Genomic DNA, 22,358 nt, shown 5'->3' with positions numbered 1-22,358 from the left:
GTTTATTTTCAGGAGTTGTACAAAGGGCTTACAGTTTCAGAAGTCAGGTTGTGAGGACAGTGCTTCTTGGGCATTTTCACCCATTCAAGGACAGTTCTTTTAGGTACTCACCTTTTTGTTCCTTCTCTGTTTGAAGTCACAAGACTGTAATCATGTAATTCCAAACTCCAGAGATAGACAGAGGCAGCAGGCCTCTGAGTTGTGGAGTACAGAGCCATGATTGCAGGCAGTTCTGGGGTGTCAGTGGTGTGTTCGCTCTCCATTTGGTGAAGTTCTTGGCCTCTAGGTTAATCATAGCTTTATGTTCCTTCTGAAATGGTTACCTCTCCACTTCCTCATACTTGGCAGTAGGGATGTTCTCAGAGGGTAGTTCTGGGGTGGGGGGGGGGAGAGGCAAAACGCACTCAGTTGACTTGATAGCTGAATCAACATTCTAACTTTTCAGTTTTACTGAGTAGACCTCCTGTTTAAAGTTTCTAACCTGCATGCTTTTTCCCCCTTGCACGAGTGTGTGTGTGTGTGTGTGTGTGTGTGTGTGTGTGTGTGTGTGTGTGTGTGTAGGATGGCGTGGAAGTGTGACGAGCGGCTCTATTTAGTGCCCTGTACACCCACACACGTGCTGGCAGCCTCCTCATGGGAGTTCCTCAAGCTTTCCACTTCTCGTTCTTTCCTTTTTGCTCTTTTTCTCCTTTTCGTTTTATGGTACTTCTGCACCACCATCAGTAGAATTTTATTTACCAGAGGCACTAACTCTAAAAGGCCACTTAGGTGGAGAGTGGGGCCTTTTTCTGAGTTGAGAGCCTTACTGTGGAGCTCAGCCTCCCTTAGATTTTACTCATCATTTTCCTTTATGTCCATACTTTTTATTTAACTTGAAAATAATTGAACTTTTCCTTGGAACTGCAGTTCTGTTTTGGAATAGAAAAATTAGGAAATGTGTGTGTGCATGTGTGTGTGTGTGCCAGTCCTGAAGAGCTTATTTTGATCAAGGCTAGCACTCTGCCTCTTGAGCCACGGCTTCACTTTCCACGTTTTTTGCAGTTAGTTGGAGATAAGGAGTCTCAGCAGCTTTCTGCCCAGACTGGCTTTGAGCACAGTCCTCAGATCTCAGCCTCCTGAGCCGCTAGAATCCAGGCATGAAGACGACCAGCATCACATCTATTCTATTTTTAGTCCCGCTGATCCAGCCCAGGACATTTCACTTGTTAGGCAAGTGCTTTGCCACTTAGCTACATCCCAACCCCCAAATTAGGAAATGTATATAAAGCCAAAAGAAAAAACAAAAGTTGCAACACCCAGAAGTAATCTGTTCATTTCCCTAGTGTTTATCTTTCCCAGCCGTGTTTTTAATTTTTTTTGGCATAGTGAGGATATATTTCTTTTCCTGTTAAGATATTGTGAACATTTTTGCAAGTCTTAAAATATTCATCTGCTATGGTTTTAGTGACTGGGTGATACTTCATGGTGTGTGGATGCATTTTCATTATTATTTGTAAACTCTCAAGGTATTTCTGTCCATGCTTGTTACCCAAGTGCCGGTTGATTCCTTTCTCTGAAATGCTCCTCTGCCTGACAAGATTTCTTTTCCTTCTTTCCTTCCTTCTTCCCTTCTCTTTTCTTTTCTTTCTTTTTTTGCCCATCCTGGGGCCCGAACAGAGCCTGGGCACTGTCCCTGAGCTTCTTTTGCGCAAAGCTAGCACTCTACCACTTGACCCACAGAGCCACTTCCAGCCTTTTCTATTTATATGGTAATGAGGAATTAAACCCAGGGCTTCATGCTAGATAAGCACTCTACCACTAAGCAACCTTCCCTACCCTGACAAGATTTCTTAGCCTGAGAACGTTGCAGGTCTTGATTTATTTCTTGATGTATTCGGTGGCCCCACCTTCTTACACTTGGCCACAATAATGGAGAAGATGCAGGTGTGGGAATGGTGCTTGGCTGGTACACAGTGGTCTTGTTCTCTGCCCTTGGCTGCTTAGTGGAAGCCTTGCTGTATTTTCACATCTGTCCCTATAGCTGGCTAAGGAATGTGGGCAGAGCGGATGGTCGGCAGCTGTCAGCCAGCGCCTTCGTGACCCTGTCCTGCCTTGCTGGCTAAGGCAGCAATGACAGTGACTTGGGTTGTCAGTACTGTCCCTTGGCCTTTGTAGTTCTAGAAACAGGCAAAGCAAGAGCTTTGTGAAGGATGAAGTGACAGAGGGAGGAGTGGTGGGCAGTCAGTGATAAGGTCACTCGTGACAGTGCCATGCTGAGGAAGGACGAGCCGACTCCAGGCTGAAACACGAGTGGAGTCCTGAGACACTGCCCGATCTCTGCCATGCAGCCTTTCTCGTGGACTTCCTTACCTGAGGCATGTTCTGACCCATCACCTGTGCTGTGAGCAGAGCGGCTTGTGATCAAAGACCCCAGGATTTGGATTATGTGGAGATGTGGGTTCAGGTGTCTGTCTACCTACTCCATGCCTGTTCCTTATCAAGGGCTTCCAGACTCCCTGTTCTCATCCATGCTAAGCAAAAGCTGTCACTGAGCTGTATCTGCAGCCCCCTGCCTTGGAATCTTAAGTTTTTTCCTCATTTTGCAGTATTCATCTAGAAGCCTACTCACAAGAGCAAAGACACCAGCTGTCTACCAGCTGCATTCTGGCTTGTCCTTGGTGCTGTCTGTGTCCGGTCACTAAGAGCAAGGGAAGTTTATCTGGGCTGTGTACTGACTTTTTTTTTTGGCCCGTCCTGGGGTTTGAACTCAGGGCCTGAGCACTGTCCTTGGGTTTTCTCAAGGCTAGAGCTCACAGCACCACTTCCAGCTTTTTCTATGTATGTGGTACAGAGGAATGGAACCCAGGTCTTTCTGCATGCTGGACAAGCACTCCTGACCTGATTCTTTTTTGTTGGTAGTGGTGGTTGTTGTAGGGCTTGGACTCTGGGACTGGCTACTGTCCCTAAGCTCTTTAGCTCAAGGCTAGCACTCTTCCACTTTGAGCCCTACCACCGCTTCCTGCTTTCTGGTGGTTAATTGGATAAGAGTCTCAAGGACTTTGGTGCCCGGGATGCCTTTGAACCATGATCCTCGGATTTCAGCCACATGAGTAGCTAGGATTACAGGTGTGAGCCAGCAGTGTTCAGCTTGTACAGATTCTTCCAGGTCCTTCTTTCTCGGAACAGCTACTGGTGACCTGTTGATTAGAACAGAGCAGGCCTGGCCTGTGTGTAGCCAGCTGCTTTTCCCATTGATAAGTTTGTTTACTTATCTTTGGGGTTTTTTTTGTGCTAGTTTCGCGCTCCAGGGGGTGTGTTGTGGAGCTGGGGGGTGACTGTCCCAGTTGGTACAGTTGGGAGAAAGTGAGCAGGGCAGGGTGTGTAACGTGAAGTTCAAATACCGGGTTGTACTTTCCCCTGCCTCTAGTTCTGTTTCTTGAACTGCAGACTCTAGGGAAGCAGCTCCAGGGTCCCGTAGAGATGTAGAAGTCACCCCAATTTTTCTCCTCTGTTTCTGGAACTTACTAGAAAACCTTGATATTTCATCCTTTGTTCTCAATTGGCTGGGATCATGGAAATGAAACATGTATACGTTTCATTCAGGGGTCCTGGGATAGGAGATCCCACGACATATGCTGGCCCTGGGTGATGTGTGGTGAACTGGCTGGCCCTCTCCTTGGTCACATGGGTGAGCTGATGCTGGTGTATGTGCATGATTCCATGTCTTCAGCATGATGTTTCAGTCACAGGATGGGGGTAAGAATGAGAAGGGGAAGACGGGCTGTTGCAATCTCCTGACAAAGCCACCATTGTTTTGCATAAAGTGCCAGTTGGTCTGGTTTGAATTGTTCTGGTGCCCAGAAACTGGCTTCTTTTCCTCCGTTCTGCAGCTGTGTGTCGAGGCAGTGGAGGACCACGGACGAGCACCTTCCTTCCCTGTGCCTGCCTGGCTCACGGCCGCTGTGTCCAGTGCAGGCAGCACCTCCTCCCGTGGGCCTCCCGGGTCTCTCCTGGACCCTGGCTGGGCTGCCTCTTGGTAACTCCCCGCAGCATCTAGTTTCCAGGAATCCTGCTGCTCGCCGGTGGCCTTGGCCTCACTTGGCACTGGCCTGCCCATGCATGGGCCACCTGCTTTGGTCTGGCTGTCTCACTATCACCACTGCCCGCCCTCCCACCCAGCTTTGCTGGCCTGCTGCCTGTTCTTGTCTTCCTTGCGCGCAGTGTTTCAAGCAGGAATTCCTCTGGCGGAGCTCCCTAAGGTGAGGAGTGGAGCCTGTGAGCTTGGTTTCTGATGCTGACTCCAGTCAGGACATTATCTCAAGGGGGATCCAGCCGTCCTAGAATTCCCAGCTGCTGGAGGACTGGGGCATTCCCCCGGGGCAGGTGGCTCACTGAGGGAGGTGTTTGTAGTACCCAGGTTGAGCCTCTTTTTAGGAACTTCCAGATCTGTGCGTGTGGATTTATAGCTAGCTGTCCAGCTGGAGTGGTGTGGCACTTGAACTCCACATTCCCTATAAATGGCACCTGGACTAAAAGGCCTAATTAGACTTGGGTTAGCATTTCTGGTGGAAGGCCTGTCACCCCCTCGGTGAGGCTAAGCTTGGTCCTCAGTTTAGGTAGCGTGGCAGGCACTTCTTGACAAGTAGTCTTGTTCTTACAGACATAACTTCTTTGCCATCTCCTTCAGTTTGACATTTGGTTTTTTGTTTTTGTTTTTGTTTAGTTCTGGGGCCTGAACCCAGGGCCTGAGCACTTACTGTCCCTGAGCATTTTTGCTTAGAGGTAGCACTCTACTATAAATGAGGAACACTGCCACTTCCTCGGCGTTTTTTGTTTTTTTGTGGTTAAGTAGAGCTGAGTCTCATGGACTTGCCTGCCTTGGCTAGCTTCAACCTATAATCCTCAGATCTCAGCCTCCTGAGTAGCTAGGATTACAGGCGTGAGCCACCACGCCCAGCTTAGCACGATGACTTTCTTCCTGTCTCTCCATGGTCACAGGTGACAATAATTCCGAGTGTGCCTCTCTCCCCTGAGTCAGCACAGCCCAGGGGTAGGTCAGATCCAGAGCCTGGGATCTCACCCTGGAAGAGCCAGCACTGCCTCCTTCCTCTTGTCCAGGGAATTCAGCAGGCCCTTCAGCTCCACGAGTCATGAGTCATCGGCTCACGCGGTCAAGAAACCTGTTAAATGGCTTTTGCATTTGTTCACAAGGACCTCTCTCCCAACTTGCCTTCTTCCTGCCAGAATGTCCAGGTCCCTGCGTTGGCAGGAACGCCAGCAGAACGCGCCCTTTGGCTTGCTCATCTCCCTGCATACGCTTCTGCAGACGCCGAGAAAATATACGTCCATTCTCCTTGCTGGCTTCTTTTCTGCACTCTGTTTCTGTTAAATTATCTCCACGCTAGGCATTCTCCTTTTACTTTTTTTTTTTTCCCCTCTGCTTCCTTTTCTCCCTTTCTTTCTTGCCCTGTCTTTTTTTCTGTTTTGCCAGGAGGCCTTGAGGCTGGTCCTTAATTACCTTGATCATATTATTATTTTTGTACCGGTCCTGGGACTTGAATTCAAAGCCTGAGTGCTGTTTCTGAGCTTATATACTCAAGGGAAATACCACAGCCTTTCAATCCTCAGGTCTTAGCCCCTGAGTATGAGCTACCAGAAGCCACTGGTGCCTACCTTGACCTTAATTTTTTTTTGGGGGGGGGGCAGTCCTGGGCTTGAGCTCAGGGTCTGACCATTATCCTTGGGTTTTCTCAAGGCTAGAGCTCTACCATTTGAGCCACAGCATCAGTTCAGGATTTTTTTCTATGTATGTGTACCGAGGAATCAAACCTGGGTCTTCGTGGCATGACAGACAAGCACTCGACCACTAGGCCAGACGCCTGTCCCCCAGACCTTAATTTTTATAGCACCCAGTAACTAAAGATGAGCTATTAAAAAAAAAAACAAAACACTTTTCATGCATATGCATTAACTGTTAAGATGAAAAGTACCAGTGTTGGTAGCTCATGCCTAAAATCCTAGCCAGTTAGGCAGCTGAGATCTGAGGATTGTGATTCAAAGCCAGCCTGGGTAGGAAAGTCTGTGAGTCTCTTATCTCCATTCCACCAAAACCCAGCTGTGGCTAAAGTAGTAGCAAGCTAGGCTTGAGTACAAAAATTCAATGACACTGCCCAGGCCCTGAGTCCAAGCCCCAGGACTGACACAAAAAATAAATGAAAAATAAGAAAGAGACAGAAAGAGAGAGACAGACAGAAAGACAGCAAGCCAGGTGTGGTGCCTCCTACCTATAATCCTAGCTAATCAGGAGACTGAAATCTGAGGATTATGGTTCAAAGCCAGCCTGGGCACTAAAGAACATGAGACTCTTATCTCCAGTTAACCATTAGAAAACCAGAAGTGGCACTGTGGCTCAAGGGATAGGGCGGTAACCTTGAGTTGAAGAGCTCAGGGACAGTGCCCAAGCCCAGAGTTTAAGCCCTATGACCAACCAAAAAAAAAAAAAGATGAAAAGTACCAATGGGGTCCAGGAGTTTGGTCTAGTGGTAGAGTGCTTGCCTAGCTTGCATGAAGATCGGGGTTTGATTCCTTGGTACCACGTACATAGGGGAAAAAAAGCCAGAAATGGTGCTGTGGCTCAAGTGGTAGAGCTCTAGCCTTGAGAAAGTCCAAGGACAGTGCTCAGGCCCTGAGCTCAAGGCTCGGGACTGGCGAAAAAAAAAAAAGAAAAAAAAAAGGACTAATGGGCTGGGAATGTGGCCTAGTGGTAGAGTATTGCCCTAGATTCCATTCCTCAGTACCACATACACAGAAAAAGCTGCAAGTGGTACTGTGGCTGGCACAAGTGGTAGAGCATTTGCCTTGAGAAAGCCCAAGGACAGTGCCCAGGTCCTGAGTTCATGCCCCAGAACTAGCAAAAAAAGAAAAAAAAAAAAAGGTACCAATGTACCAAAGTTAAAATATGACAATAAAGTGAAACTTGTTTATCTTTCACTGTTTTAAATCTGATAAAAAGAGAAGAATGAGGGGAGTTTGGCCTAGTGGTAGAGTGCTTGCCTAGCATGCACGAAGACCCAAGTTTGTTTCCTTGGTACCACATACATAGAAAAAAGCAGGAAGTGGTTGCTCAAGTGGCAGAGCTCTAGCCTTGAGAAAACCCAAGGACAGTGCTCAGGCCCTGAGTTCAAGCCCCAGGACTGGCAAAAAAAAAAAAAAAAGAGAGAATGAAGAGGAGAATGGAAAGCTGATTTTCAGGAGGGTACTTTCAGGAAGTCATCTGTGGAGAATGGAGAACAAATTTTATTTTAGAATTTTGGAGTGAGAAATGTGCATACAAGGTGTTGTCTGTCTGTTTTGTTGCATTGCTTTCCTGAGAGGCTGTGGTGTGGTGTGGAGTGACAGATCCATCTTTCCTTTTGCTTAGTGGCTCTGATGTCACACCCACCCTCCCTTCCTGCCCCCCCCTCTATCCCCCCCCACCCCAGTTTGGGTCCCTCTCATTTGTGTTTGTTAGAGTCTCTCTGTAAAGGTACACTTCCGTCTCGTGGGACTGGAAAGAAATGTAGAATGGGAGAACTGAATTCTCACTCATCTAAAAAGAGAAAAGCCATTGGAAACCTATTTCTAGGTCTTGGCCAGCTGCAGAGTGTTGTCTTATCCTTGGAGACACATCTACCAGCTTCAGGTTTCCCTGGCTTTTAAGTAGGTTATGGCATTGGCAGTGCCTCCAAAATGACTAGCGACAGTGATCATGGCACACTTGTTCCTTGCCTGGCTTTGTAGGGACTCTGGAACATTTGCCAGTATGACCTATTTCTGTGACATTTCTGGCAGGTAGTTTCCAGAGCCTTCATTTTGGCATATGCACTGGCCAGGAGCTGTCTGTCTATAGATTTCTTCCCTGTGATTTCATTTTTAATGTAAACTCACCTTGGTGAATATTTGAGCCTGCCCCTACATCCAAGAGAAGGTATGAGGGCAAGTTTTCTCTTTCTGGGGAGAGGTGGGACCTTCACAGTCCTGGCAGGGGAAAGCTCTCCTGTGTCCCAGGCCTTATCAGCTGGGTGGGGCTGTATTGAGCACCATAAAATGTGTACAGCTTGCCTGCAGATCTGCTTTTGTTTTGCTGGCTTCATTTTCTAAGATTTTCTTACTTTATTTTTTGCTAGTTCTGATGCTTGAGCTTAGGGCCTGGGCGTTGTCCCTGAGCTCTGTTGCTCAGGGCTAGTGTTCTGGCACTTTGAGCTACAGCACCGCTCTAGTTTTCAGGTGGTTAATTGGAGGTAAGAGTCTCACAGACTTTCTCACCTGGCTTTGAACTACAATCCTCGATCTCCTGAGTAGCTAGGATTAGAGACACGAGCTGCCAGCACCCAGCTCACTTGTTTTTTTTTGCTCACAGCTGATGCTGTATCTCTGGAACACACCTCCAGACATGCCTTTTTACTCATTATTTTCTGGATGGAGTCTTTTGGATTTTTCTTCCCAGGCTGGCTTTGATGAGATCCTCTAGTCTCAGCAAAAAACCAAAACCAAAACAAAAAACAAACCTCAGGGACAGCACCCAAGCCCTGAGTTTAAGCCCCACAACCCCCCCCCCAAAAAAAAATTCTTGGACACATGTGGACTCAACAGCACGCCCTTCTCCATTTTATTTTTTTTGGGGGGTGGGGGGATCGTCAGCCATAGTGTTTGAACTCGGGGCCTGGCATTGTCCCTGAACTCTTTTGCTCAAGGGTAGCACTCTACCACGTTGAGCCACAGTGTCACTTGCCGTGCTCTTCTCCTCTTGCCTTGCTCACCTGTGATAGGTGAGGCCTGGAACGAGAACTTAGGGTCTCTTGCCCTGCTGCTGCAGTCCTTAGCATCTGCTTCTTCGCAGCACTTCCTGTGGAGGTAAGAATAACAACAACTCCAGGCTTTGCACAGGAGAGAGGCTTTCAGGCCTCTTCAGCTGCCGGCTCCTCGACTCAGCAGGTGGCCGGAAAGTGCCAGGGTGACTCCTACTCCTGCCCTGTGGGGGCTGCCCCTGTCCCCCTGCAGCCTGTTAGTTTGGGCTGTAGCAGCTTGAGGGCCAGGCCCGGATCTAGGACAAGCTCAAAGAAACAGAAAAAGAATTGATGTCCTAAGAAGAGTAGACCCTGAGCAGTGGCCCTCTGCTCCCTCCCTGGAGGCTTCCTCCCTGGAGGCTTCCTCGCTGGGGCTGCACACAGGTTTGACTCACTCACAAGTTTGTATCTGTTTGTGTAGCTAATTACCTTTCCCCATTAACTAGAAGACCTGTAAAGTCTTGGACTGTACTTGGAGTTTTTCCTTATTTATTTTGAAAAATAATAAATTCCTGGGGCCAGGAGTTTGGCCTAGTGGTAGAGTGCTTGCCTAGCATGCACAAAGACCCGGGTTCGATTCCTCGGTACCACATACATAGAAAAAAGCCGGAAGTGGTGCTGAGGCTCAAGTGGTAGAGCTCTACCCTTGAGAAAGTCCAAGGACAGTGCTCAGGCCCTGAGCTCAAGCCCAGGACCGGCAAAAGAAAAATAATAAATTCCTATATTAAATTTAAAGTGGCAAACAGTGAAAACTTCTTTCTACCACACCCTTAACAGTGATGGGACCACCCCCCCTTGCCCCCGCCTGATTCTTCCATCCCTCCTGAGACCTGCTGTCTTTTCTCCTCTGCCTTCCTCCCTACTTTTGTGTGTGTCTATAGATCTTTCCCTGTTAGAAATAAGCACAAGGCTAAGAGTATAATTCAGTGATAAAGTACATGCTTAATTAGCACGTGTGATGTCTCAGGTTCAATCCCCAGCACAACCAAAAAAAAAAAGAAAGAAAGAAAAATGTCCAGCCAGGACCTGGTGGCTTATGTCTGAATCCTACCTACTCACAAGGCTGAGATCTGAGGATCACGGTTCAAAGCCAAACCAGGCAGGAAAGTCTGTAAGACTCGTGTCTCCAGTGAACCATCAGAAAACTGGAAGTGGCATTGTGGCTCAAAGAGCTAGAGCTACTAGTCTTGAGTGAAAAGCTCAGGAACAGCTCCCAGGCCCCGAGTTCAGGCCCACAGCCAACAAAAAAGGAGTGAATGAAGTTCTGGATCTCTTCCAGATCTCCCCCCTGTCCCCCCTTCAGTGCTAGGGATGGAACCAGAGTCCTGAGTGTGCAGGTAAGCTGTCCACCCCTAGGCCACACCCTTCTGTCACTTCTGACAGAACTATCTGTGATGCTTCTTGGGATGTTGACACCCCCCCCCCCCCGACAGGCTTTTCCATACCCTGCTTTGTGTCTCTGGAGCAACTGGTATTGGGATGTTCTGAAAGCCTGCCAAGGTTTGAATGTGTGTGACACAAGCATCAAGGACAGGGGAACGTTTCAGTGGGCAGTGAGGAAGAGCAAAGGAGCCCATGCCAGCCCCGTCCACCTCAGTTTCTAGCCATTAAGTGATGTCTCTTTGTCTGTTCCCATCACCGTTGAAGGTACTGTCTGTTCTGACCGAGACAAGACGTTCTTATGGCTTTTCTTAAGTCCACAGCAGAGGTGAGGCTGGCTTCTCTTTTGGCAGGTTCTGGGACTTGAACTCTGGACTTTGGTGCTGTCCCTAGACTTCTTTTGCTCAAGGCCTAGCACTCTTCTGGCTTTTTCTGTGGTTAATTGGAGATAAATGTCCCCGTGTCCTCAGATCTTCTCCTCCTGAGTAGCTAGGACTACAGGCATGAATCACCAGGGCCCAGCTTTCCAACAGCTCTGTCCCAGGAACCCTAGAGCGGCGCAGGCAGGGCCCTATGCGAGGTCCTCCACAGCCACCACTAAGTGGCCGGTGCTTGGCCAGAGCCCGGCCCTGCTCAGCACAGCCACGGCCTTTGTCCCTTGCTTCAGTGTGATCTAGGGGTGTTGGTGACTGCACGGCTTGGGATGTTGCTTTAAGGAAATAAACACAGGGACATTTTTTGTTTGTTGTTTTTGTTTTTCCCCCAGGCAGGGGGCTTGAACTCAGGAGTTGGGCACTGTCCTGAGCTCTTTTGCTCAAGGCTAGTACTCACTCCACCACTTTGAGTCACAGCTTCATTTCCCATTTTCTGGTGGTTAATTGGAGATAAGAGTCTTATGGAGTTTTCTTTCCCAACTGGTTTTGAACCAGCCCTCAGATCTCAGCCTCCTGAGTAACTAGGATTACAGGTAGGAGCCACCAGCACCCAGCTCTAGCCATACTTTTTTTTTTTTTTTGCCAGTTATGAGGCTGGAACTCAGTGCCTGAGCACTATCCTTGGGCTTTTCTCAAGGCTAGAGCTCTACCACTTGAGCCACAGCACCACTTCCAGCTGTTTTCTATGTCTGTGGTACTGAGGAATCGAACCTGGGTCTTTGTGCATGCTAGGCAAACACTGTACCACTAGGCCAAACTCCCGGCCCTCTAGCCATACTTTTTAATTTCATTTCATTTTCTAAGAAACAATTAAGTTTCCTCCTTGTGGTTTGCCTTCAGTGGGAAGTTGGTGTCTCCAAAGTGGAAGAATTTCAAGGGCCTGAAGCTCCAGTGGAGAGACAAGATCCGACTCAACAACGCCATCTGGCGGGCGTGGTACATGCAGTGTAAGTGCAAGGCCAACCCCGGAGTGGGGGAGGCGGGGGCCGCAGGGCCTCTGCAGCTGTGGGGTCGGCGCTGAGCCCAGAGGGTGCAGAACCTGCTCCTGGCACAGTGCCTTTCCCGCAGACGTCTCACGTAGTACGTGGAGTGGAGAAAAACTAGCAAGCCGTGCCCCAGGGTGTGCACAGTCATCAGGGCACAGCTGGAAGGGAAGACCAGAGTTTAGAGCGACGGAGGCCCCTCGGGCAGCGGGTGCAGAGGAGGCTCTTGTCAGGGGAGAAGCGTCAGGTGCAGATCAGGGGGGATGCGTGCCCCTGCCCCAGCGGAGCACCCAGGCTGTGGAGCTGAGCTGCCTGTGCACGTGGCCGAGGCTGCCCTCTTCTTCAGCGCAGACTCCCTTCTTTGCTCACACGTCCTTGTCAGAGCCTGCCTTTCACCTGAGCAACTGTATTGCTCGGAAACCTCCAGCTTTCCAGGGGAAGCAGAAGGAAAATCACTCCCGAAGGCCTTCCATGAGGGGAAGAAGGTGGGTGGACAAGCAGGGTTCGTCCAGGGACTTGGTGCAGTGACTGCTCATGTGTCTCTGTCCAGATCTGGAGAAGCGCAAGAATCCTGTGTGCCACTTTGTCACCCCACTAGACAGCTCCGTCGACGTGGACGAGCACCGCCGGCCTGAGGTACTTGGGAGGTGGTCAAGGCATGCTGGGAAACGTTGGTTTAACTTTGCGGAGGGACAGGTGACTTCCGTCCCCACCCTTATCACACAGAGCCTCCTCAGCAGGCTGAGGCAGCAGGGACTCACCTCGGATTCCAGACGGCTCACTCCTTACTACGCAGTAAGGCCTAGAGAGGAGAAGTTGAAGAAAGAGAACATTTTTATCTGTTGATTTGCTTTTCTGTGTGTATGCATGCATATATCCTACTTATTTGGTGATGCTGGGGTTTGAACTCAGGGCCTTGAGGCTGCTAGGCAGGCACTTTCCTCATGACATCTTCAGTCTTACTTGCTCTGGTTATTTTATTATTATTATTTTTTTTTTTTTTTGGCCAGTCCTGGCTTGAGCTCAGGGCCTGAGCGCTGTCCTTGGACTTTCTCAAGGCTAGAGCTCTACCACTTGAGCCTCAGCACCATTTCTGGCTTTCTTCTACATGTGTGGTTCCGAGAAATTGAACCGGGTCTTCATGCATGCTAGGCAAGCACTCCACCACTAGGCCACACTCCCGGCCTGCTCTGGTTATTTTTGAGATGGGATCTTACTTTTTGCCCAGGCTGATCTGGAACCACAACACTACTGACCTCAGCCTCCCGAATGGCAAGAATTCTGTTCCTTTCCTTTCCTTTCCTTTTCCCTTCTTTCCTCCCTCTCCTCCCTCCTTCCCTCCCTTGTAGTTTAGGGATGAAGCCAGGGCCGTTCACATGCTAGGCACAAATTCAACCCCTGAATCATTTCCCATCATTGAAAGATAGTTTTTTAAGAAACTAGTTGCACAGTAACTGCATTACTTATCTGTCTTGTTTATTTATTTTGGTGTGTCACTTTTCAGAGCCCTGCACTTACTGGACAGGTGTTCTGTACCTTGAGACACCTTCCCAACCCTTTGCGTGTTGGTTATCGTTTCGGTAGGGTCTTGCTTTTTCTGCCTGAGCCAGCCCAGGCTCTGCTCCTCCTCCGTGTGCTTCCTGTGTTGCTGGGGATGACAGGCGTGTGCCACTGCGCCCAGCCATTGGGTGAGAAGGGGTCTCACACTTTCATATAAAAGCTGCTGGCCTGACTTCTGCACTGGGTTAATTTTACCTAAGCATGTCTTACTGTTGTGATAAAGACAAAAACTTGTCTTTTTCTTTTGCCAGTCCTGGGGATTGAACTTGGGGCCTGGGTACTGCTTCTGGCTTTTTCTGTGTTTGTGGTAGTGAGGAATCGAACCCAGGGCCACATTTCCAGCTGCTCCCCTGCCCCCCCGAAAAAAAAAAAGAGCAACAAAAAAACAAATTTTAAGTAACATAGTAAGAGAGTTCTGAAACTCTGATGTTTTCTGGAATTGAAAATATTCAGTATGATGATAATCTTGCAATCGTGTGTGTGTGTGTGTGTGTATTTTAAGGTTTATTCTTTTTTGATAGGGAGTTTTCTTGAGATAAGGTCTTACTATGGACTCAAGCTGGCCTTCCAACTTGAAATCCAACTGCCCTGCCTCCTGAGTGCTGAGTTTACAGTTGTTTGTCTCCATACCTGGCTACTTGGCAGTATTTTATATGTATGCCTGATTATGTAAATATATGTAATCTACGTGGTGTGATTTTTTTTTTTTTTTTGCCAGTCCTGGGCTTGAGCTCAGGGCCTGAGCACTGTCCTTGGACTTTCTCAAGGCTAGAGCTCTACCACTTGAGCCTCAGCACCACTTCCAGCTTTTTTCTATGTATGTGGTACCAAGGAATCGAACCCAGGTCTTCGTGCATGCTAGACAAGCACTTTAACCAATAGGCCAAACTCCCGGCCCCTGATTTTTTTTTTTTTCAAATGGAGACAGGGTCTTGTTATATAGCCCAGGCTGGCCTTGAACTTACAAGACTGGGTCTTGCTTCTTTCCCGTGGCGTATGCCTGGACTATAATCCTCTAGTTTTCACTTCCTATCAGAGCTGGGATGGTAGGCCCAGCTCCTTCTGCTGATATGGAGTCTCACAGACCTGCCTGGGCTGACCTCACACTGGGAGCCTGCTTCTCTCAGCCTCTCAAGCAGCTGGATTACATGAGCTCCTGACGTCCACCTTTGAAATCCTGTTTGCTCGTTTATTTGTCAATATCTTCTATTACTTCAGACTCATGACCGAGTGATTGCAGGTGGCATGAGGCCTAAGGTCTGAGGGCAGGGTAGGCGCTGTGTCACGGCTGCTGGGGAAGGGTCCATCCTGTGTTACAGGTGGGGGATTCAATGCTCTGCCTGACATTTCTGTCCTCTCATCTTCACTCTGAGGACAGTGACAGAGGTTCTACCTGACAGGAGTATTTGTAGACTGCCTGTTTCCTCATTTGCTCTCTCACCTCTCCTACCTGGGCATTCTCGGACTGCCTCTGGTCCCCAGTGTGGGAGCCTCAGGACCTGGGGCACAGAGCCCCCCTTGAATGTCCTGGGTCTTAAAAACACAGCCCAGCAGAGAAGGGAAGCTGGGAGGGGGAGGCACGGGGCATTCCAGAGTAGCTCAGTCTCCCGAGGCCACTTCAAGTATCCTGCAGTCCACCGGTATCCATTCCGGCTTCCTGCTTCCAGGCCATCACCACCGAGGGCAAGTACTGGAAAAGCCGCATTGAGATCGTGATCTGGGAGTACCACAAGTGGAGAACCTACTTCAAGAAAAGGGTATGAAAGCTGGAAGTGGCACTGTGGCTCATGTGGAAGAGCACTAGCCTTGAGCACAAGAAGCTCAGGGGCAGTGCCCAGGCCCAGAGTTCAAGTCCCAGGACCAGCAAAAAAGAAAAAGAAGGGTATGGCTGGTGACTCCTAGAGAGGAGGAACAGGCCACGTAGGGTGCTGGCCGACCTGCACCCACAGCGTCCCATAGGCCTGCGGGGACCGGGGTTCGGTTTCCCCATCTGTGAACAGGCTCTCCCCCTAGACCCTGAACGAGAATCTTCTTTGTCCCCTCGTCCTGGGTCTATCTCCCCGCCTATTTCCTGGATACGTTGGGCCTGGGTTCTTCCAGAGAGATCACGGATGTGCAGGGAGGCAAGGTGGGGCCCTCCCTTTCCAGAGCACTCGGTGGGTGACCGCCTGGGCCTGCTTCCTCTGCCCACAGCTACAGCAGCACAAAGATGAGGACCTCTCCAGCCTGGCCCAGGTGAGTGAGCCCTGAGCCTGCAGTGAGGCGCCACAGACTCCAGAGGCAGAGCTGGAACCAGTGCCCTCCTTGCTCGGAAAGGAGGCAGGCGTCGCCGAGGGCTGGTGGAGCTGCTGCCCCGTGTCCACCGCTGGTCCCGGCGCTGCCCTTTGACCCTCGCTCCTCTCTCGGTGGCAGGATGATGACGTGTTGTATTGGCACAAACGTGGGGATGGCTGGAAGACCCCGGTCCCCATGGAGGAGGATCCACTTCTGGACACAGACATGCTCATGTCAGAATTCAGTGACACCCTCTTCTCCACGCTGTCGTCTCACCAGCCTGTGGCCTGGCCCAACCCACGGGAAATCGGTAACTTCCCGGGCCAGCCCCTTCCCTGGCAGGCTCCTGTGGGCCACGCTGTGCCTCAGAGCCATCACTGAGCTGTGCGTCGCTTGTCACGCTAAGCGGAGAAGAGGAGCAGATTTTCCTGTCTTGTCCGAGGGCCACTTCCCCAGAGCAGAGAGGAGCAAAGTGGGCTCTCTCAGGCGGCTACAGTTCCCTGGCACCACTGTGAGAAGACAGTGGCAGGGGTCTGGACTGAGCTAGTTCCACGCTCTGACACTGTCCCTTAGTGTGGGACATGGCCCAGTGCCTAGGCCTAGGTTGCAGGACCATATAATGTGGAGCAGTCATTCTGGAAGCTGTCAGCCCTCAGCTCCCGAGGAAAAGCCTGCAGACCAGTAAGGATAGGGAGAAAGCCAGGGCTGGTCTCCGCTTCGCTTCCGGGGTGTCCATCCCCACTGTTCAACCTGAGGAAAACTCCCCTTCCTGCCTTCTGAGACTAGAGAAGACAATGAGCCCTAAGAATGCAGGATCCCCACTAGCTGCCCACAGTTGTTGGGAGACCCAGACAGTGCGCGAGGCCGTGCTCACCCATTCCCCCAGCTCACCTCCTGTCTGGTTCTTGCAGCGCATCTGGGGAATGCGGACATGATCCAGCCAGGACTCATCCCCCTGCAGCCCAACCTGGATTTCATGGACACCTTTGAGCCGTTCCAGGGTGAGACAAGCCAGGGGCAGTGCGGTGCCTGCATTTCCTTCCCCAGGCCAGAGCAGGTTGGGCTCCCCTTTCAGAGAGAAGACAGTTCAGATGGGTGTGTGGGCTGGCTTAGAATTTTTCAAAACATGGAACTTTTTTGTCGTAACAGCCAAGCCTGGGAGATTCTGGGCGTGTTCTCTCTGGGAGGAAGTGGGCAGTCTCAACTCAGGTGGCTTTTCTCAGGCGCCTGGCTGCCTGGTGCTGGAGCAGCTCTCGCTCTAAGCAGCAGAGGGCGCTAGAACACAGCCACCTTGGCCTGCCTGGAGTGATTCAGAGCCATCAGGCATCTCTGTGGAAAACACTGCCTCTAGGGGAACCCTGTGGCCTTGACATCGCATGGGGAGGGGGCTTCGGTCTCCATTTATTTGGATCTTCATTCTGGGAATGGTAGTTCATGGAACTTATCAGACCCTCCATGTTTGTTTGTTTGTTTTTTTGTTTGTTTTCCAGACCTCTTCTCTTCCAGCCGCATCTTTGGCTCCACGTTGTCTGCCCCCCCCTCAACTTCTGCACCAGATCCCAACAGCCCACCTGCTCAGGTAGAGGAAGCTGGAGAAACGGCAGGGGCGGCAGGCACAGGGCTCTCATCAAAGTTGGCAGCCATAGCCCCATTCATGAAATAACACTGCCCTCACAAGCCACATGCCAGGGGTTGCCAGGCCCAGAGCTAAAGGCATGAATAATGTGCAAAGAAGTTCAGCCTTGAAAACCAAAGTTCTGGATGCTTCTACTTCTGAGCAACCACAGTTGGTTACAGGTGCTAACACTGCAGAGCAAGGGGCCTGAGGCACGGGCTTTTGGACCCCAGGGAGATCTCAGCCTGGTACCTGTATCAGGTTAGCCACCAGTAACCCAGCACCACCTTCTTCCACCTGGCTTGGGAAGAATTTGTTCTGAAGTCAGTCTGAGATCTGCACGGTTGATTCCTCGTAGCTTTTCCCCTGGTCTGACCAGAGGCTGACACCTGAGCCATTCTGAAGGAAATTCCCGAGCAGCTGCGGTCTAGGCTGCCTCTGCTGGGTAACGGGAGATGGCAGGGACTATGGAAGACCTTTAGAGGAGTCTCCAAATCAGATATCTCCAGGCTGCTGTCCAGCAGGCAGAGCCAGGGCTTTCCTGAGCTCTGCACCGTCCTCTAGTTCCGAATGGAAGCAAGGCTGACGACGCTCAGGGAACACAGGTCCATTTCCCAGCCCAGTAACACCTGGCGCGGGAGCTGGTACTTCTGCCACTTTGTCCCTGCATCCTGCATTCACAGTTGAGATGTGTGGCTTGTGGGGCAGTCAGTGAAAGTGAGTTGGCTGATCAGAACTGACCCCGGCTTCTCATCCGTTCTCAGGAGAGTGTCCTGTCAGCCACCGCTTTGCCCACCGTCAGCCTTCCCGACAGCCTCATCGGACCCTCCACAGCCCCTTCCTTGGATGCCTCAGATGGGCAGGGCTGCGAACGCCCTCCCCAGACCCAGGACCCCTTTATCCAGTCCACAGACTTTGGGCCTTCTGAGCCGCCACTCAGTGTCCCACAACCCTTCCTCCCCGTCTTTACCGTGCCCCTACTCCCCCCAAGCCCGGCCCCGGCCCCCCCTCCCTTACCCTTGGTCCCTCCTCCTGCCTCTGCCCTAAACCACCCCCCAGCTACACCCACCTTCCTGCAGCCACAGAAGTTTGTTGGAGTCAGCCGATCTCCCCCAGTCATCACTTACACGGCCTCTACCACCCTGACCCACGACGCCTCTGCCACCTCCTTCAGCCAGACCCAGGGCCTCGTCATCGCTCCCTGCCACCCGATCCCCTCACCGTCTCCCTGTGGCCTGGCACTGTCCCCTGCCCCCCAGCCACCTGCTGCTGGCTCCCCTCAACCTCTGTTAACCTTTGTTCATCCCAAGCCTGTATCCTTGACTGGAGGGAGGCCCAAGCAGCCCCCTAAAATAGTGCCTGCCCACAAACCTGAGCCTGTGTCCTTGGTGTTGAAGAATGCTCACCTCACCCCAGGTGAGTTGAACCCCGGGGGAATTTCCCTCTCCCAAAGGCTTCAAACATGATCCCCGCATGTAACACTGACAACATACGTGTACAGTTCATTCTACTTTGTAGTCTTCAAAACACGGTTTTAAATTGCGTAGTTTTGGGGCTGGGAGCATAGCCTAGTGGTAGAGTGCTTGCCTAGCATGCATGAAACCCTGGGTTCAAGTCCTCAGTACCACATACACAGAAAAAGCCAGAGGTGGCGCTGTGGCTCAAATGGCAGAGCACTAGCCTTGAACAAAAAGCGTGAAGGACAGTGCCCAGGCAAAAAAAAAAAAAAAAAAAGAACCAGGCCTGGTGGCTCAGGGCCTGTAATCCTAGCTACTCGAGAGGCTAAGGTCTGAAGATCAAGGTTCAAAGCCAGCCTGGTCAGGAGAGTCAGTGAGACTCCAATTAACTACTAGAAAACCAAAAGTGACACTGTGACACAAAGTGGTAGGGCACTAACCTTAGGTGAAAAAGCTCGGGGCCAGCACCCGGGCCCAAATTCAGGCCCCATAACTGACCAAAACAAATGGTTTTTCCTTTTTTCTCTTAACAAATTACCAAAACAAGCTATCAAATAGTTTGGCTAACAGCTACTAGAAACGTGTAATTTCTGTATGTTATAAAGTAGGATGTATGTTTTAAAATTCAAAAGCGTGTGATTTTTGCCAAATAGCCATACTAACTTTAAAAAAAAAAAGAAAGAAAACTGGTTTGGGGCGTTTCTTTGCAGTGTCTAGAATGTCCTCTTCAAAGAGGAGCCACAAAAACATGCTAGATCCCCTGGTACTTAGTGTCCATTTTCTGGGCAGCAGAGAGGCCTGGGCTGTCAGCTCAGCTGAGTCTCCCAGCCCAGGTCCCTGCCCTCCCCTTCTCGTCCCGGCAGCCACCTTTTCAGGCCAACCACAAGCAGTGATCATGACATCAGGCCCTCTGAAGAGAGAGGGGATGCTGGCCTCCACGGTGGCCCAGTCCAGCGTCGTCATCGCGCCTGCTGCCATCGCCAGGGTGAGGAGGGTCCTGGGCCTGCCTGCAGTGGCCTTGAACCCCTGAGGCCTGGGTCTGGGGGCTCCTCACTCTGTGTTCCTGCTCTGCTCTGCACTAGGGCATGATGACCTCTGTCCTGTGTCCCCCAGGCCCCTGGTGTCCCAGAGTTCCACAGCAGCATCCTTGTGACAGACCTCAGCCACAGCACAAGAAGCCGCCCCGCTCCCGGCTCGCACCTCTTCTCCACAGGCACAGCACAGGACTCGGGGGTGAAGGGCGAGCAAGCCCTGCCACACGGGGACAGTCCCCAGGTCCCTGCCCCAGGACCCAGTGAGTGTCCCCTCCGGGTGGCGGTGAGGACCTGGGCTGGGATAGCACAGGGTTTCAACACGGCGTTGGTCACAGGCAGGTGATTGAACATTTAGGAGTGGGTAAAAGTATGAACATATATGAAACCACATGTGGCCAGAACTGAAAGAAAAAAACCAGATCCCACTGAACATACAGGGTAAGAACTAACGCCTTACAGGTGGGTTTTTAGTGGGCGGGTCTGTGGTCCCAGTCCTGTGCTGATAATCAGCTCACCATCTGGGATTGGGGCCAGCGACTGGATCAGATTCCTGCCTCATGCCTAACTTGAGGGGAAACCCTTTTGGGATGTAGGCAAGATTTTTTCCAGTTTTTCCTAACCACGGGGAGGTTAAAATAATCTTCTAAGCCAGGTGTGGTGACTCACTCCTGTAATCCTCGCTACTCAAGGAGGCTGAGATCTGAGGATCTTAGTTCAAAGCCAGCCTGGGCACTGAAGAACATGAAAGGCCGGGAGTTTGGCCTAGTGGTTAAAGTGCTTGCCTAGCATGCACAAAGACCCGGGTTCGGTTCCTCGGTATCACATACATTGAAAAAAGCTGGAAGTGGTGCTGAGGCTCAAGTGGTAGAGCTCTAGCCTGGAGAAAGTCCAAGGACAGTGCTCAGGCCCTGAGTTCAAGCCCCAGGATTGACAATAAAAAGAAAAGGAAAAAAAAAAAAAAAAAAAGAACATGAGACTCTTACCTCTAATTAACCACCAGAAAATCTGAAGTGGTGCTGTGGCTCAAGGGGTAAGGCAGTAGCCTTGAGCTGAAGAGCTCAGGGACAGCACCCAGGCCCAGAGTTCAAACCCCACAGCCAAAAAAAAAAAGTCTTCTAAAACTGGAGGGCTTTGCAGGCCTCCCTTTGTCTGTGAGGACTGCGGGTGGGGTGGCCTGGCGTCTTGCTTGGCTCTGGCCTGAGAAGAGTCTATTTTTCTCAGGTCAAGACTGCCCAAACTCAGGGCAGGCCTCTCCATGTGCTTCAGAACAAAGCCCCAGTCCTCAGTCTCCCCAGAACTGCTCAGGGAAATCTACAGACCCCAAAAATATGGCTGCACTAAAGGTATGATGCTGTCTCTCCCTTGTGAGCTCAGGAGAGCCGCAGGTCTGGCTGGTTTGAGTCCTTTGAGCCCCGCTGGAGTGGCCCCAGAAGCACTGAAGGCCAATTGGCTGCAGCCATTGTTCCCCACCCCCAATAGGGCTGGGGGGGGGGGGGCTTGGCTCTTGCCTTCACCAGCTGCGGGAGGGAGTGGGCACTGAGAGCTCTGGATTGAAGTGAGGTGGACCACAGGGTGCCCCCCAGGCCGCCATCCCTGTCCTGTCTCAGTCCCGGGCCCCTCTGCCACTGGCCACTTCTCGCGGGCTGTGAGAGATGGGGTGAGGCAGGTGGGCGCTCGCATCCCGGCTCGCGTCCTGGTGACCTGCTCCTCCACAGATGAAGCACATCTCAGCGGAACAGAAAAGGCGCTTCAACATCAAGATGGGCTTCAACACCCTCAACACCCTGATCAGCAACAACTCCAAGCTGGTGAGGCCCGCACCGGGGGCCGGGCTGGCCCGGGGGGAGGGCCCCTCTGACGCGCCCCCTCCCCCCGCAGACCACCCGCGCCACCATCCTGCAGAAGACTGTGGAGCACATCACCAAGCTGCAGCAGGAGCGCAGCCAGATGCAGGAAGAGGCCCGCCGGCTCCGGGAGGAGATCGAGGAGCTCAACGCCGCCATCATGTGAGGCCCTGCTGCTCCTTCCAGGCAGCCTGTTGGTGGCCTTGGTGGTGGTGGTGGTGGCACTCAGCTGCCTCTCCTCCTACTCCAGTGCCTCCAATGCCGCCCCCCTCTTGTTCCAGCTCCTGCCAGCAGCTGCTCCCCGCCACAGGAGTCCCAGTCGCCCGGCGCCAGTTTGATCACATGAGAGACATGTTCGATGAATACGTGAAGAGCCGGACGCTGCAGAATTGGAAGTTCTGGATTGTATCTTTGGGTGTCTTTGCTCTTCCCTCCCCTAGGCAGTGAGAGGAAATGGCAGACAGTGGTTGCCATGAGTTCAGTCCCTGTGAGGCAGGATGCTGTGGGTGACACATTCCAGGGTCCCTTATAGGAAGGCTAGGGGCCATTCTAGACTGTGCTCCAGATCCTTGAGAAGCTAAGGGGATACCGGAGCCACCCGCAGAGGCAGCAAGCTGAGGAGGAGGGGCGCCGACCATCCATAAGCCCCATCCGCAGCCAGCTCTGCCCCTGCCGCAGAGGAGGACAGCAAGACACACACCACGGAGCAGAGTGTCAGCAGCTGGATTTGGTTTTGAAAAGTGCTTTTTGTTGCTGTTTTTGTTTCTGTGTTCTTCCTCAAACTGGTCTTGAGGCCCTAGGCTTGGCCTCGAACTCCTACTGTGGGCTCTTCAGTAGCTGTGAGCCACCGGTGGCGCCATGCCCAGCTAGAGGCAGGATTTGAAGCCAGGTTCCTCAGACTCAGTGCCATTTGGTTTTGATGCCTCCGCAGGAAGGTTTTGGTTTTTTCTTTCTGGTGTTCACCGGGACTGCA

The 22,358-nt window shown here is 51.4% G+C and overlaps 1 protein-coding gene across 3 annotated transcripts in view; it reads left to right on the top strand.

Moving 5' to 3' along the window:
• The window catches only part of Mlxip (MLX interacting protein), a 39,578-nt gene that overhangs the window by 10,044 nt on the left and 7,176 nt on the right, over nucleotides 1-22,358 (top strand). For 2 of the 3 annotated variants that reach the window (XM_090319976.1, XM_090319975.1), the window contains exons 2-15: nucleotides 11,459-11,565; nucleotides 12,152-12,237; nucleotides 14,829-14,918; nucleotides 15,355-15,396; nucleotides 15,574-15,745; nucleotides 16,347-16,436; nucleotides 16,926-17,014; nucleotides 17,815-18,466; nucleotides 19,371-19,492; nucleotides 19,621-19,801; nucleotides 20,763-20,884; nucleotides 21,257-21,349; nucleotides 21,420-21,547; nucleotides 21,667-21,790. In XM_090319976.1, the coding sequence (XP_090176102.1) occupies nucleotides 11,459-11,565; nucleotides 12,152-12,237; nucleotides 14,829-14,918; nucleotides 15,355-15,396; nucleotides 15,574-15,745; nucleotides 16,347-16,436; nucleotides 16,926-17,014; nucleotides 17,815-18,466; nucleotides 19,371-19,492; nucleotides 19,621-19,801; nucleotides 20,763-20,884; nucleotides 21,257-21,349; nucleotides 21,420-21,547; nucleotides 21,667-21,790 (2,098 nt within the window). Of the gene's footprint in view, nucleotides 1-11,458; nucleotides 11,566-12,151; nucleotides 12,238-14,828; nucleotides 14,919-15,354; nucleotides 15,397-15,573; nucleotides 15,746-16,346; nucleotides 16,437-16,925; nucleotides 17,015-17,814; nucleotides 18,471-19,335; nucleotides 19,493-19,620; nucleotides 19,802-20,762; nucleotides 20,885-21,256; nucleotides 21,350-21,419; nucleotides 21,548-21,666; nucleotides 21,791-22,358 lie in introns of all 3 variants that reach the window. The other variant, XM_090319977.1, reaches the window with a different exon arrangement.

Source organism: Megascapheus bottae, chromosome 28 (genome assembly GCF_031878675.1).
Source record: "Megascapheus bottae isolate mThoBot1 chromosome 28, mThoBot2.hap1, whole genome shotgun sequence".
NCBI classification, from domain to species: Eukaryota; Metazoa; Chordata; class Mammalia; order Rodentia; family Geomyidae; genus Megascapheus; species Megascapheus bottae.
Note: the sequence above shows the minus strand (reverse complement) of the source record. Positions and strands in the feature narration are given on the sequence as shown.